This window comes from Thunnus thynnus, chromosome 7 (assembly GCF_963924715.1).
Source record: "Thunnus thynnus chromosome 7, fThuThy2.1, whole genome shotgun sequence".
In the NCBI taxonomy this organism is placed as follows: Eukaryota; Metazoa; Chordata; class Actinopteri; order Scombriformes; family Scombridae; genus Thunnus; species Thunnus thynnus.
This window is the reverse complement of record NC_089523.1, coordinates 27,112,911-27,129,666: the sequence shown is the minus strand read 5'-3', so window position 1 is coordinate 27,129,666 and position 16,756 is coordinate 27,112,911. Positions and strand designations below refer to the sequence as shown.

The 16,756-nt window shown below is 40.7% G+C and overlaps 2 protein-coding genes across 5 annotated transcripts in view; both read right to left on the bottom strand.

Moving 5' to 3' along the window:
- Nucleotides 1-3,389: 3,389 nt before the first annotated feature.
- mlnr (motilin receptor) lies at nucleotides 3,390-8,297 on the bottom strand. The gene is made up of 2 exons (XM_067595832.1): nucleotides 7,468-8,297; nucleotides 3,390-5,285 (listed from the first exon to the last, which is right to left on the bottom strand). The coding sequence occupies exons 1-2, from the start codon at nucleotides 8,249-8,251 to the stop codon at nucleotides 4,978-4,980; spliced, it is 1,092 nt and encodes a 363-aa protein (XP_067451933.1). The 5' UTR covers nucleotides 8,252-8,297; the 3' UTR covers nucleotides 3,390-4,977.
- A 3,632-nt stretch (nucleotides 8,298-11,929) lies between these two features.
- Nucleotides 11,930-16,756, bottom strand: part of fndc3a (fibronectin type III domain containing 3A) — a 52,183-nt gene continuing 47,356 nt past the window's right edge. For 3 of the 4 annotated variants that reach the window (XM_067595253.1, XM_067595254.1, XM_067595255.1), the window contains 2 exons: nucleotides 16,072-16,196; nucleotides 11,930-14,517 (listed from right to left, as the gene is read on the bottom strand). In XM_067595253.1, the coding sequence (XP_067451354.1) occupies nucleotides 14,194-14,517; nucleotides 16,072-16,196 (449 nt within the window). In that variant the 3' untranslated portion in view covers nucleotides 11,930-14,193. Of the gene's footprint in view, nucleotides 14,518-16,071; nucleotides 16,197-16,756 lie in introns of those variants that run through there. The other variant, XM_067595256.1, reaches the window with a different exon arrangement.

The following is a 16,756-nucleotide window of genomic DNA, read 5'->3' as shown; positions in this document are numbered from 1 at the left end:
GATACAGTGAATACATGAATTCAACAAGTTTTAAGTCTCTCTATATTAATAATAGGGACTATAATGCTTCTTACACACAAGAGAAAACAGTTGGATGGATGAAAAATGGAGTGAAATATTTGCTATTTCCACATTTTTTCTCACCTGTGGCATAAAAATGTTAAAGTTTGGCCCGAGAATGGCAAGTAGATAACATTTCATACCACACAGCGCCGCAGCGGGCAGAGAAATGCTGTATGCCTGTTCACTTAGTGATGTCACCACATATTTTGCTCTCCTCAGATGATGGGAAACAGCTGCTGTTACATCACTGATTGAAATGTGACCAGAAGATGAACAAGAAGTGCAACATTTTTTAAACATTTCAACCACAGAGCGCAATGTAGCAGTATTTTCCTGCCTGATTTAACTGTTGAATAACTAAGCAAATGTCTCTACTTTTAAACCTTAAATTTACTTTCATGAGAAAATCCATATAGTTAGAATATCCTTCCGTGCCTAACATATTTTCTACTTTTACTTTGGAGACACCATTTCCTGACTTCTGGTATTTTTCTGGTTGTCTTGACTTGTGGTATGTGAGGTGGAGCAACACCAGCACACCACTGTAGTGTATGATTGGCTGAATTTAGCTTTAACTGGTCTTCCATCCCCAGTATGTTCATGCATGCTGATAAATAAAAGTCTCTTTAGTATTCAGGAACTGTGCCTAAAGGAATACTAAAGAGTGTCTGTGGTATTTTTTATTCTATCATTAAAATCTTCTTCTTCTTCTATCTTCCTAAAGGGTCCCTAAAACTTAATTTGATTTAATGTGAAAAAATTGAAGATGTATTGACAGCATCTACATCTTCAATATTTACAAGCAACAAACAGGTGTTCAAAAGTCTGACATTCAGCCTTGACAATAGTTAGATGTAAAATATCTCTGTCAAATAGGCTATAATCTCCTGTAACAGGGAAATGGAAGGGAAATCAAGTGTGAAGTGAAGCTGCAAGACTTTTCATTCAGGTTGTGCATGTCTGTTTCCTGATGTCTGTAGTTGTAGCCTCACCTGCTCCTGCAACTATTTAATCACATGCAGGAGCATTTGAAAGCATTGCTTTCAGCGTTGCACATTTTTAATGCTGCTTGATCTCTTCTGAACAAACTGCATGTTGCACGTTCTCTCCAGTTTCCCCTATGATGCAAGTCCACGACATTCACAGCTGGCAAGCATGTAAATATTAGCTACTTTTTAGTCATTTATTCTCCTCTTGACTTTTCATGTAAGAATGAAAGATCTGGGAGTGACTCTGTTGTGCAGCCTGGAGCAAGGAGGAAAGAGGAGAGTCACTCACTCAAGTGGTTTGTGGTGTTGAAGTTTAGAGAAGCCGTCTAATGGATTTGCTTCTAACTCACCAACAACACACCACACACCACACACCACACAGGCTGTTTCTCCTGCTGCCATGTTGACCAACAATATTCCTTAAATTATCTTAAGGCCACAGTATGGTGGAGAAAAATAGCTTTCTGTTCACATGAAACATTTATTCTGACCGTCATCATCAAAACCTAAATGATTGATCTTTCATTACCTGCATCTTTTTTTGTTTACTTGTCAAATAGCCAAAAGCGAGTTGTGATCTAGTTTCACAGGTTTATCTGGAGAGTTTACATTTTTCTCTCATGTCAAACTCTGTTCATGGACAAACACTTCACAGATAACGAGTAGATATAAATAAGCCTCCAAATTGCAGGGAACTCTAATTTAGAGAAAGAAATGGAGCATTAAGTCTTCCGTGTGCAACATGGTTCATTAAACAAAGGAAATTTACAAAAAGCTTTGGAAGATGAGGTGATTAGTGCTTTATAAATGAAGTTTATTATCATTATTACTGCCATTAGAGGCATTTGAAAGCACTGTGGGAGTGCCTGGTGGTTTGTAAAAAGGCAAAGACACATTTGTGTTTGTTGTCTTACGGTCACCCAGCTGTGACAACAAAAGACTGAAAGCGATGTGACACTGGCACGCGTCCGACCCGTTGCAGCCGCGAGATATGATTGCCAGTGGGTGAAAAAGACAAACCGTTTCAGGCTTTCATGTTGGCGCATGAGAAATTACCTCGCACCTCTAAATAGGTGGTTACCATATTCCCTGGCCTTTTCATTATAGCAGCTCTCACAGCTAACATTAGTAGTGTTACAGATGATTGACCTCAAAGTCAGCTCAGGGTGGGAAAATCTTTTGGTTTCGGGGAAGAGGAGAGATGGCACCACAGGCTATGAGGAGGAGAGCTGCCTGCCTGGCTGAAACAGAAACAAGAAGGAAAGAATGTGAATCCCTCCAGACTTTCTAGCGAGAGTTGTTTATCAGACCCCCCAAGATCCTCCAACTCTCCTACATGACCTTCATTTTTATCAGCTTCCTGTGGCCTCATGCACGGACCAGCGAGCACAAGGAGCCAAACGGGAAGTGAATAAGTGTTGCTGATAATCTGTGGAAATGGGCTGTAAAGTGAAGCTGATAAAGATTTCTTCCAGAGAGAAGCAAAACAAGGAGCTTCAAACAAAAAAGAGCAGCGTTAATGTTGTTTGAAAGCCAAAATTTGATCAATCTAAATCAAAGGAAACTTTCAATAATTTGTCTGAACAAATATACTACTATCATCTTATGGTTCCCAGAAGCTATTTGTTACATAGTTTGTCTCTCCTGACAGGACCGTACTTTGGCTCCCCCCTCTGGTGGAAAGGACCATTACACTGAAATGATGTGAACCAATACAGCTGTGTCAGAAAACATCAACGAGTCTCATTAGGAGATGAATGTAATGGGATGTTAGACATAGTTGATATGTGTGCAACCGCCAACACAGTCCACTCTATAATATCCTGTCTTGTTTGTGGTTGAGTAATAAAAGGAGCCACTTTTATCCAGAGAACTTCTTTAATAATACAGAAACAATCATTAACAGTTTCCAAATGTTAAAACGAGTCAGAACCAGCCAAACAAACACTTGTCATTTCTTTCAAAATCAGTTTAAATATGTTTTGTGTGTTTGGACCATAAAAATAGAATCATCTCCATCACTTAATATGGCAAATGAGTTTAACACCGATTATGTAGTGTTTCATCTATAATATCATTGTGATAACTGTTTGATTTTCACAATAGGTATGTGTCACTTGTGATATAATATCAGGGCTATATCATCCAATTTTAATGGTGCTATATTTCAAATTATTTTTATAATTTAAACAAATCACTGCCAATATACTGCAGAACCAAAAGAGCTGTGTGCAGTACATGAGGACGACGCTAATAGTAGAAGTCATGAACTGAAAAACAGAGTCAAAACAAGCAAACTAATGCTGAGTGATTTGAGGTGGTGTGAAGATGGCCTGAGGGAGGTGTTGACAGCTCTGGACGAGCTGCTCGCGGCCACTCTCTTCATTGTAAAGAAAATAACCAACAGAGGAGCCGTGCTGCTTATTGATCTTTCCCCGGGTGATGGCAGGATGGTCTGTGAGAGATAAGCTTTTACTCGCTGCTTCAGCTCATCTGGCAGAGATGAATGGCTCGGTGAAAAAAGTGTCATGAGGATGAGTCAGCCCAGAGCGACTTTGTCTCTTTGTATCTGTGCAAACCAAGGCCCCGGTGATTCATGGGTAAGATCACGACAGTTCCTTTTAAAAGAACAAGATGTATGGCTGACAGACCCTGAAAAAGTCTTGGGTTTATTTTAGGATTAGACATTCTTCAGGTTAAAAATACATAACTTTGACGTTACTTTTTCTCGCATGAGTGCATGAGGCGGAAAAGTGTACGATTACTGATCCAAAATGCATCATCAAAGAGGAATTGTACAGCGGTTTCAAGATTATGCGAGTGGAAGCAATAACAGCAATAAGCTCTGCCTCTGCTGACAACCTAATATCCTTTTTTTCCTCTTTGAAATGCACTTAGAGCAGCCATTACTTTGAATATGGTGATGCACGGACGTTGGCTGCCAGCGTAAATCCAACTCAGAGCCCAGGTAATATAATAGCCGTGTCAGATTACATGTGATGGTCGGCACGTACGCAGCCCCGAAACCTCAGGGCTCAGGTGGCTTCTGTATCAAACACACAGACAACAATTGGCCCATTTTCATACTGATCTGCTTTTATCAAGTTTATGTTCCATCTATTCACTGTGAAGATGGCACACAGCCCTGCTAACATCACACACACACACACACACACACACACACACACACATGCTAGAATACCCGATTTCAAATCTGCACAACTAATGGCCCACAACTAATAGGTTTACTTGTTTTTTTTTCATGACTTACGAGAACAGCAAACAAACAGTATGATAACAATTGTTCACCACACACTGAATAAATTCAATCTTATGACAGAAACGTAGCTGAGACTATAATAAAACATAAATGAACAGTTTCAAGTGTTGGCCGTTAACAAAGAGGGATGACTTACTAGTCGGTGCTGCGGATTGATGATATTTGTGAGTTGAAATGGTTTATGTGTTCAATAAGACGACAAGCAAGAAAAACATGAAGCAGCACACAATGAAGAGGTAAGTACTTTTTTTGCACGAGGTATGTAACACTGAAACAGGAAAATGTAAATGACATAAAATCTGTTTTCTTGGAAAGAACATTTTTGCTCAGAATCCACTAATATCTTCATGACAAAAAAAAACAAAAACAGAATGTGAGATGGTTAAAAATCATCATCCAGTCTCTGTGAACAAAATGTCACCGAGTAGTAATAAAACTGACTTTGCATTGAAGTGCAGTGGAGCTTTTAGCCCTGGTTTGCCCCCCCCCCCCTCCCCCTCCTCAAAGATAAAGACCACTTCAACAGCGTTTCTGTTTCCTCTTCATCTGCAACTCCTGAACATTAAAGAAGCCTGCAAACTCTCCCCCTTTGGTGGTGAAGCCCATAAAAAAACAACAACGCTTAGAGTGCTGTGTTGATGCCCCTCACACCCCAGTCAGGGTTTCATTTATGGTGGAGATGTGGTCAATTACAGAGAGCTGTCTCTGGCTGCGGTGGGCCTGTCTGGGCCGCTGGTGCAGCAGGAAGAGGCGTTTGGCTGCCGCCCTGTACTTCCGAGACATCAGGTTGTAGACGACGGGATTGATGGAGGCGCTGAGGTAGCAGAGAACCATGGAGGCCATGTTGAAGTTCTGGCTCAGTATGGCTGTGTCGTAGTCATCCACCTGAGCGAAGAGGTTCCTGCCGATGTGGTAGGGCAACCAGCATATGATGAAGGCCAGCACCACCACCACTGAGGGAGAAATAAAGTTAGGGGAGGAAATTAGTTTCATTCAAAGGGGCATTAAAGGAATAGTTCCACATTTTGGAAACACGCTTGTTCATTTTCTTCTTGAGTTAGATAAGATTGATACTACTCTTTTCATGTTGAGTAATATAGGGCCGGTTTACCTCATTTACAAAAATGAGATTTGAGATTTCTGCCTCAACACTAAGACACTGGAGGTTAATCTTTTAGTTAGATGCCACTAAAAGTAGGTTAACAGGTTTGGTAAACAGACTCTTTTAGTATTTGTGACTATGTACGCAACAATTCCAATCAAAAATTTAAAAAAATATATCTACCTCATTAGGACTGTTTGGGAGCTGTTTAAACAGATTTAATTTACATTTCTTACAACCCATCTTGGGACATCTTCTTACCCAACAACTGTCATCAGATACTGATTGTGGTTCTTGTTAAATTCTGGTAGGTGTGCAAAAATACCCTGTCCATGTCGAAGCAGTGAGAAGAAATGTCTTATGTGAAATAACCAGTATTGTTGTAACTTTGGCAGATAATAGTGTGTTTTTGTTGGGGCTTTATCATTTATAGTAAGAGGCTGATTAAGAAAATAGGTTTCCAGGGTCTTTAACTAACCAATGATCTATGATCACCCTTGACATATATTAATGACCAGCAGCAATTACAGCAACATCAAAAGAACATCACTCTAAGCCCACGCACAAACACTCTCACTCAGGTGCACAACCTCTCTTGTTCCCTTAAGTGATGGTGACCTGTAATTGGCTTCAACGGTGAAGTCACACTTTCATAATACAGGCGAAGTGAGCGAACTAATTAGAGCATATATCCAGCAAAAATTGTCCGCTGATAGGAAAACATATCACGATTTCAGAAAAGAGCAAAGCTTAATTTAGCTTTTGAAAGCCAGAAATCTTAGTGGCTGGGTGAGTCACTGGTATTGATCAAAAAGCCCCTGCGGATAAAATTATCATAAATCTGTGTGATGGGGACAGCCATCTCTGCAAGGATAAAAGATTTCAATTCAGTAATTAAAAGAGAGGTATATCAGTAAACAGTTAATTGTAAATGGAGGAGCTACATTGTGGATTCACGGTGAGAAGGTGACGCAGTTTTGTCCACGATCGATCATGTCTTGCCCTACTGGTGCAGCTATCAGTGACTCAGTGACACCGGCAGATTAAAAAGATGCCGGGGACTGTGAGAGCATGTAAATTTCCATTAAGGTGATTTATAGAGACGTCTGATGACAATCCAATTTGGGATTCAACAAATGTGGATACAAACGGCAGCAGGTCTGACAACATGAGTTCTGTGCAGTGTGTGCTCAGATAATGAACAGCGTTAATATCTTAATGGAAGCATCATGATTAAATATTTGGTTAATACAGATTGTCCTGGCTGCTGTCTTTTACTGTAAGACAGGGTTTCCTGCACAATATGCCAGGGCTGCAAATTAAGCCAATCAGTATGTGCAGTGGTAGGACATGATTAGCCTCAGACAAAACAGAATCATTTTCCCAGCTGATATCAACAACAACACATATGGAAGCAGCTTTCTCCTCTTTAAACTTGCGGGACAAAAAGCAACACAATGGCCTGTGATAGAACGTACAGACAGCTGGATTTTTTATGATCCACAGAATAGGTGAAACTACTACAAATCACGTCTTGAAATATGTGAAAACAATAGTTAATTTTGCATTCGCAAGTACACACAACTCGGCTAATGCAGGAAACCAGAAATCCCACGTTCAGATCTGTCAGTCTGCCTTTTTGCTTCAGCAACAATGAAAGGCAGACGGACAAAAGTCTGATGGATTTCTGGTTTAAGCCTTTAACCAATAGAGAGAGTTCTGTCTTTGTTTTTGCTGTCATTCCTGAATCTGAATTGTCTGTTATAAGTCAGGGGCAACAAAAAAGCGGAGAAAGGTAGAATCAGAGGAAATCCTTCTGGGTGATGTGAAATGTCTCTGAGCTTTTGTGAATAATTAGGGATGAAGTTTAATTGCAAATTGAAAATGTGAAACTCTGAGTGACAGTGCTGTAACAGCTGTCTGTTAATTTAACAGTTTGACAATCTTAACTAAAAGGGGCGAAGCACAGTATATGAAGGTCTGCCGTTCAGTGGTAGTATTTAAGGTGTGTTTTTAATCCATTTTCAACTCACCCAGGATCTTGACTGTTTGTCTGTGTGACCTTTCTCTTGCCAACGCGCAGGGGCCTTGCAGGTCATTCTTGCTTTTCCACAGCTTGCACCCAATGGAGCCGTAGAGGAAGATGAGGCAGAGCATCGGACAGAAAAAGTAGGTGGTGGACACCCAGAGCATGATGTGCAGCTGTCCAGAGCTGATGGCGTAGCTGGTATGCTTACACTGGCCTGTATTATAGTCCGGGTGTGTGTCATTGTCATACTCCACCCCGACCAGGAAGAGCGTGGGTGCCGCAGATACCAGGGCAAAACCCCACAGAGCGAAGATGATGTACTGGACCCTGCGTTTGGTCACCAGAACCTTACTCCTGAGGGGGAAGCTGATGGCCAGGTAGCGCTCAATGCTCAGAGCCGTGATGTGAAGGATGGTGGCCGAGGTGCAACCCTCGAAAATGTAGTGATAGAAGCGGCACACTGCTTCCCCGAACAGCCAGGGCACGTACTTCCACAGGCGGTAGAGGTCAAAGGGCAGGCAGAGGAAGATGATGAGGTCAGACACTGCCATGCTGGACAGGTAGAGGTTGGTCGTGGTCTTCATGTCCTTGAAGTGCTGGATGATGAGGATGGTCATGGTGTTGCCTGTCACCCCGACAATGAAGATGAGGATGCAGATGACAGTGACAGGGATGAGGGTGGAGGTGGGGAACAGGGAGCCCTCGTAGTGGTGGTCGTCTATATTGTACTGGTCCATGGCCTCTGCTCCACCAACATGAAGCTCCACCTGGGGTCTGGTCCAGGGCATGCCAACCTCCACTATGTGCTGGCAAACCAAGTGTGAAAGACTCAACAGGCAGCTGTGGAGAGAAGAATGAGCCATTAAAGGACCAAACCTGTGTTTTTGAAAGTTTTATTTTTTGAGCTACAAATTATGTAGATTTTATATTATATATTATATTTATATGTTGACATTCTTTGGGGATTTTTAAATCTCAGACAGCTATTGGTTTCCATTCATTTATGTATGTTACAAGCATCTTTTAGCAGTATCTTGAAGCTTGCTCCAGATGATACAGGTAATAATCCATCACAGTGAAAATAAAATCAGCAATCATTTTTGTCATTATTGTTGCAATTTTATGTTGTAAATGGAGACTGATTTGAAAAGATTGCACCTTGTAGCGATAATGAAATGTGACAGAAATGAACAGAAAACAGAGGCTGTCTGGAAAAAAGAGAGCAAGACGATTTCTAAAACAATTAGCTGCAACATAAATCACACATAGGTTGCAGTTAACGGGCTAAAACATGCAAAAAAGCAGACATAACATCTTGATTGTGACTTTACCTTTGAAACTGAGCTGGATCTCTCAACCTTTCAACTTTTTCTCTTGGTCTCTGTTACTGTGTGTGTCGATGAAGAGCAACAGCAGGAGAATCACATGAAGTGGCAGAGCCGGTCCCTGATGCTCAATAGCCAGTCAAGCTCTGGCGAGAGACGAAGAAAAGAGCACCTCCTCCACAGCACCCTGAGGAGTCAGGGAGCAACCGGGAGGTTGTCTGTTGTGTGTGTATCTAAGTAATCTTCTTAATCTAATGATGACGGGATAGATGACGCTAAAAGGCATAAGATGGAGAGAATAAGATTTGAGGGAACCCCCTCCCTCCCTGCTGCTTCTCTGGGAGAATAAATGCAGATTGAGGATCATACTAATCTGTACCGAGCATAAATACACAAGAAATATACTTAAAAAGAGGGATATAACTTTAATTAATTAATACATCAATCACTTAAATCCCAGCGTGTTTGCCAAGCTGTCTGGAAGTAGTCACTGAAAAATGAGTTCTGTGTTTGCTTAATTGTCCACCAGCCCCATCTGTCTCTGCGCTCAGCTTCATCACTCCACACTCCCACCCGCTCATCTCTTCCTCTTCACCCTCAACTTACCTATCAGGCTTGTTATAACAAACCTAACTTCAACAATGCTCTGATGAGTAAAAAGGAATGCCATGTTTTTTAGAAAAAAAAATCACATAAAGTTTGGGTGTAACCGGGGCCTTAAAGGGTCAAAAGAAGTCAAAATCTTTATGTCACTCTGGTGTAAAATGTTGCAGAGCTTTATAGATAATGAACGGATGTTTGAATGGGGCACTGGATTTGTTGATTTAGGAGATATTTTTGTTTGACTTCTTTCTCCTGGTTGAGATTGAAAGTCTAGTTTTATATTAGAATTTGGTGTTGTGTGAAATTCATTTTGGTACTTTATGATCTCTAATTGTGAGTATAGTGACTTCACATCCCACTGAACCACCAACTCAAATGTTTTCTGTTTGATTTTAAAGCTCTGGAGTGAGACAAAGAGTGGTGCAAACTCTACAGATCAATATGAGAACTGGATAACTGATGCCTCTGTGTGAAGTGAATCTCCCATATTTTTTAAATGGACGGCATTCCCCAGTGAGTGCATCGCACATCATCACAGACCTACGTCACGAACATGCACGCAGGTGTATTTTTAGTTCCTGATCTACAGGTTTTTTTTTTTGTGTCCAAAGTAACATTAATCACAGCAGCCTGGATGACCTGCCTGGATGACCAACGGTGTGCTTTGTTGGTTCAGAGCCACCATATCCATTAGATCTAAATGAACCTTTGCAACAAGAGTCACACTGACATCGGGGTGTATTTGTGTGTTTACACTGAGCTGACCCGCAGCCGGATGCAGCACTCAGACCTCAGAGGGGCAGCAGGAATGTCCCTCCTCTGTCATTGTTTACTCCTCTCAAAGCAACGCGACAGGGAAAGCTTGTTTGCCTGTTTGTTTCTTTTAAAAAAAAGGGGGTTTCCAACCTGTCTCTCAACAAGACCGATGTTGTACACTGAGCGTCGACCGAGACGAGCGATCCCACTCTCACCCTCATTAATCATGGCTTTTCTTGCTAACACCGCTTAGGTGTGCTTGCACAGTGGACAGGGACTCCTATATCTTACTTTAGAAGCTTTCATTCAGCCGTATCTCTCGACAAGCTTTCTCGTCTTGAGAGAAACAGGATGGAAGAGGAGAGAAGTCGAGCAGACAAGAGGAAAGAAGAGGATAAAAGATTTTCTCAGACTACGGCCAATCATCTGTGCTGACAGAATGAGAAGACAGGTGTATATCTTACTCACAGATCCTTTGACTAGACAAATGTCAGCGCTGACTCACCATCACAGATTCAGCTTTGGGCCTCAAGTCTTGCCTCTGAGAAAGCCTTTGGTATTTTAATACTGGTTCGGGAGATTGACTTTGTGACTACCTGTTTTTATCATCTGTGAAAATACAACAGTAACATTTGAGCGATGTAGATGTCCTTTATAAAATGAAAGCAGTTGACAGGTTCAGTCTGTTTGTTTACTTTCAGTGTGAAGACTCCATGTACTGGCACTGTGGGTCCATAAAATATATACATCTTACTAAAATATGGTCAATATAGATAAGACTTTCTTTACATTTCTCTCTCCACAAATTTTATTCATTAGTTCAATGTGGGATTTTAATCACTGGTCAAATCATTCAACTGCCTGCTCGGTCAGAAGGAAATGAAATGTTGGAGCTTCGGGGGAATGTTTAGTGTTAGCTTACTGCATCAAGACTGAGACATGATTTTCCCAAAACCTTTTCAGATAATTTGCCTTATTACAAAGGTTCTGAAGACAGAGAAATAAGTAATATTTTTTTATAATGTTCCCAATCTTTCCAGACCTGTGTGGGAACACGTTCTGTCTGCCAGATAATAAGTTGTTAAATATGAGACAAGGTTCCCTAATATATGAGACTAACAAACAAGGCAAAAGCCCACCATCGCATAGCATGACAATACTAATACTTTCTATACCAGTACACCTCAGTGTGTATTATCACACTTCTGCTGTACAACTATAAGAGATGTGATGCCCCCCCCCCCCCCCAAGTTTGTTTGGAGTCAGTGTAACTCAGGGTTAGGTCTGTTTCACTAGTGAGGGTTGGATTAATAGAGTCTTTGTGAGTCAATTAATTTAAATTTTGATTAATTAATTGAAAGTTGAGTAATTAAAAGTCTATTTATATTCAAAAATTGTGAAAAATGTCTATCACAGTTCAACCAAAAACACTAAATATATAAATATAATATAAATATACACCAAATGTACACTAACAAAACTAAGAAATGCACCAAAGCCTCACATTTGATAAGTTGGAACCAGTGAATGTTTCGTATTTCTGCTTGTAATAGAGGTTGAATAATTAATGGATAATCAAATAACTGACAGTTATAACTGATCAGTTATTGATTTAGAACAGGTGGTTAAACTGTTGATTGGAACTACAGATTGAGGTGTTGTGGTACACATGCCAGCCAATCAGAAACAAGTATTCCATGACCATGTATGTATGTATGTGTGTATGGCCATATAAATGATGAGTAATCTGAAGACACACATACGTCCAAACTTCCAACATGATTAAGAATTATAAATCTTTTATTGTGCATGGATCCTTTGTAGATATCATGGCTATACAGATACACTTTAGATACATTTCTATGATTATACATTTTTTTTCCCATAACGAACATTTTAAAGTGATATGTCTGGTAGTATGTATAGTATAACAAATTTTCATTTTGGAATGTACGGTGTATGAGGTAACTGCAAACATTAAAATTACATAAAAATGGTCTCTATTTTTGTGCATATTTTACTCATTTTTGTAGCATTTTCTTAATCTCCCCAACCAAAGGTAGTAAGCCCAGGGTGAAGAGGTGTTAAAATGGCACACATTGCAATTGCTATCAAAAATAGGAATTTGAATTCTTTAAATGACAAAGAGAAGACATTTGCAGAATGTCTGAAAGACCAAATCATGTAATTATCCAAGACGTTTTGCAAGGTACCTGTATTTCATTTTTACGGTTGCAACAGCGGTTATCTGCCCAAAACCAAACAACAATAGACCCTACAGCAGATTACTACTGAAAAAAATCAGCGTTAGCAATCTGTTACGAATACTTAACACACAGAGAAAAAGGTAAATTTAGATTCACAGGAAGTACATGATATAACACATGTTGTATCTGCCATTTGCGTTCCATGATTCATGAGTACTCAGGATTTATTATTTTCTCTGGAGAGTATTAACTTATATTACTTCAATATTATAAAAAAATATACTTCACACATGTATAACCTGACAAATCAAAATAAATCATAGTACACAGAACTACTTTCCATTTCGCTCATGATTACGTATATTTACTAACATCAAATAAATGTTGAAAAAAATAAAAGTAAATAAAACACGTTTTAGAGTTTTCTAACACTAAAAAAAAAACATGAAAACTTAGAGAAATTAAGAAAATTCTCCCGAGATTTTTTCCTCTCCAATTAAGGCCTCTGAAACAACTGGTACATACTTTTTTTTTTTCTCCGTTTTTTTTTTTTTTTTTTTTCTCTTTTGCTGAGATAGATCAGCTGTTTCAGTGACATATTAATGTGGTACTACAACTTTTAAAACACCCAAAACACAAGTAGGGCTCGCACAATCTCAAAGTGTGTTCTATAAAATGCATCACAAGACCAAGACGCAGTCAGTCGAGGTTTTTTCTTTCACTAAGGTGCAAAATCAATTACTGGGGAAAAAACCAAAAAAAACCAAAATAAAACAGAACATACAGGTAAGCATACATTTTTTGTGCTGAACAACAATATTTCGGAGTAAAGCAGCTGCATGATTGTAAAAACAAGCTACAGTATAACTATATGATAGTAAAAATAATTAGAATTCACTGTTAGTTTGGTTTTTGTTTGTTTTCTAACTTTATACTGAGCATTTTTTTTTTTTTCTCAAACTTACAGGTCCTTGTGTCTTCACTGTACAAAAATATACTAACATTTCTCCAGTCATTTTTGCATCCTTAAACATTCTGAACATCAAAAAGGTTGGAAAGTGCTAAATGAACGTTCTATAATGTGAACAAGAATTTCATTTTTCGTTTTCTTCTCTCGCTAGACCCCTTAAACTCCAGCAGGGGGGTTAAGTCCCTTCATCTGGCCCTGAAGCCCTCCCAGCCGTGTACCTTTTGTGGCACCAACTACATACAGTATACACATCTGGACACACACACACACACCCCAATGTGCAAACACTGGCCCACCAGGTCCCAGGATCAAATAGCACATAGGCTAATGACACACCTACGTACTATTTTTGGAACACATCTATCAAAAAACAGTTTCATACTGGACACGTAAATGGAAATATAAATAATGACTATCTCTATACACATATATACTGTTTTATATATATATACTGTAATCAACAAGTACATGAGTCGAAGCGCCCCTTCCCTCCCACCCTCTCCCCGAAAATTAACCGTATCCCTGCTCTTTCTGAGTTCCTTTTGCACAGGAAAGCTGATCATGATGGAACAGAAATCTCAACTGAACAACAAGATACCACAGAGTCGGGGGGCAGGGTGACAGAGGCAGGAGAGGAAGGTATCACAGATGCCAAATAAGGTGTTACATCCTCAATTTTTAAACTGCTATTAAAGCCCACGCTCACCGGCCCTCCCTCCCCCTGAAGCTAATGCGATTACTCTGTTGACAAGAGAAAAAACAGTAAGTACAAAAATGAAGAAAACAAAACAACAGAGAGAGAGAGAGAGAGGAGGGGGGGGTAAAGAATAAAGCTATAACCCTGCAGCTGGGGGGGGGGTGCGCACTGCTCATTTAATGACAAAGTACTGGATGACAAAAGCGATGAGGATGGCGATGACGGCGAAAACCATGAGGAGGAGGAAAGCGCACTGCTCGTCCGTCAGGCTCCGTCTGGCGCGGCTGGACTCCGCGCCGGCTCTGGACCCCGAGCCGGCCGCGGAGCCGCCCGCCGCCACGTCGTTCCGCTGGGGGGAGAGGGTCACTGTGGGGCTGTAGGGGCCGCTCAGCTCCGGGGCGTCCTGGCACTGCCTGATGGCACACACCCGGAAACGGTAGTCGCTGTTAGGCTGCAGGTTCTGGACGTGGAAGGATGTGGCAGAGCCTTTGTAGGCCTGAGAACGGGAGAGAAGAGGAAGTGTGATTAAAAAAAAAAGGGGATACAAGACAGGAAGAGAGTGGGAAACGGATAAAACGACAACAAAGGAGTCAAACAGTCACTTGGTTTACCATTTTTTCATCGACTTGTTCTCCCATTTATATCCTTAATATCCAATTCAGTCATATGAAGATCTTGACTCTATGGATGTCGGTCGAACAGTCGATGAACCACACTGGTCCAGACTGAATTATCTCATTTGCTACTGGACTGCCATGAAATTTTGTACATTCACTTCCCCTAGAGGATGAATGTGAGTAAACCTCATGCTGCTGAAGTAATGCATGTCCTTGCATCTCGAATACTGTGATTCAGCTGCTTTGATGAATCTTATAGATATAAGCCTAAATCTGCTTATCAATACTGGTGAAATTGCGTTTATTGAAATGTGTGTTGAACCTGTATTGGCCAGTAAAGCTGATGAAATCCTTCCAATCATTGTGCTTCTGAACAAACGGATGTTATGGCCTTTCAGCTCTTTCGAGTGTCAGGCGGAACGTAAAACATTAGGCGTCCTCTCTGTTAGCTCGGAGTAGTTTTCAATTTACAGACTATTTTTCTGATTTATTTGTTAGAGTTGTGTTTGTTGCCTTGGACGAAGCGGGAAGCCATCTGCCTTAGCTGTTTGCCCAGCTGACACAAACACACACGCACGCGCGCGCGCGCGCACACACACACACACACACACACACACACACACACACACACACACAGACACAGACACACACACACACACACACACACACACACACACACACACACACACACACACACACACACACACACACACACACACACACAGACACACACACAGGTTTTTAGAGCACCGTGTCAACCTGATCTGTTTGGTTGCTAGAATGGTACTTTTTTTTTTATTATTCTCTTTATTGAGTGATAAAACTTCTCATTTAAATTGTAAAAGTGAGACTAAAAGTGAATTCAACACATCCCCGGCTTTTCTTGTTTATAAATTGAGAATCCATTGAAAAAAAAAATACTGCATCCAATAATATTGGAGGAGGGTCTATCTCAACCAAACTCATATCCTCAGAAAACGAATAATCCCCTCTTAAACAGAGCAATTCGAGTCCCAGCCAGAGAGACGGACGATAAGGATGGACACAAACTCAAACGGGATGGCAGCCACATATTTCAACTCACAGACTCGACGTCTTGATGTGGTGAGATTAGCATATGCCTGCGGCAGCCATTACTCCACGTTAACGCGGCTGAAGGCCACTGAGAGGGATGAATGTGCTAACAGGGGCCGGACACCTGGGATACCCTCATAGATCAATGACCTTTTGCATAATGTGCAATTTAAAGCCGGCGGTGACTAATACGGAACTCTGCAATGCCGCGGTGAAAACATTAAGTCCCCTTGGATCCATCTGTGTCCTGATCTGCATAAAAAGAGCGCTGTGATGAATGGCAGGTCAGCTGCGGGTGAGGAGTGAAGGACACTAAACACAAAAAGGAGTAGAAAACCTTCATGGAGTAAAGTCTGTACCTGTTTAAAGTCGGAGTTTCCCATCATGCACTGCAGGGTGTAGATGACTGGGTCCCCTTTCATGGGTGGCAGGGCCTCCCATGTGACTTCGCAGGAGTTGTCATCCAGACGCTCCACTTTAGGGACTGGAAGGGAAGGTGGGGGTGGAGTGAGAGAAGAGAGGGTTGATGGAGTGAAAACTACACTGATGGCAGGAAGTAACCGCATTAACTGAACTTCTGCCACAATTTAAAACAAGAGATCCAACCAATCAGATCAATTTGCATTTCTAATACTGAGGAATTTCCTCCATGTATCATTATATTAATAACACTTTTTTGGTTTGACCTCAGTTTAACATGCATTGTAATCTACAAAACCTCATTAGAGCTTTAAATTCTTAAAAAAAAACACAACATAGAAGACAAAATTAACATCCAACTTTCCAAAAAACGTCAGATATGCTGTGAATATGTGGATGTTTTTGAAAGTGGGACTGCTATAGAAACCGTTTTAATAAAAATGTACTTACTTTGATATGTACAGTGACTCAGCTGACGGATTAAGTGTGAATTCTACACAACTACATGTGACTTTTCCCCATTAGCGGAGTGCAGCAACTATGAGTCATGCTCTTCTTTAGGTAGGTGGCATTTGAAGTAAAAACAATAAAATATATGGTTGTATTCGACAGTCAGAGTTCCCT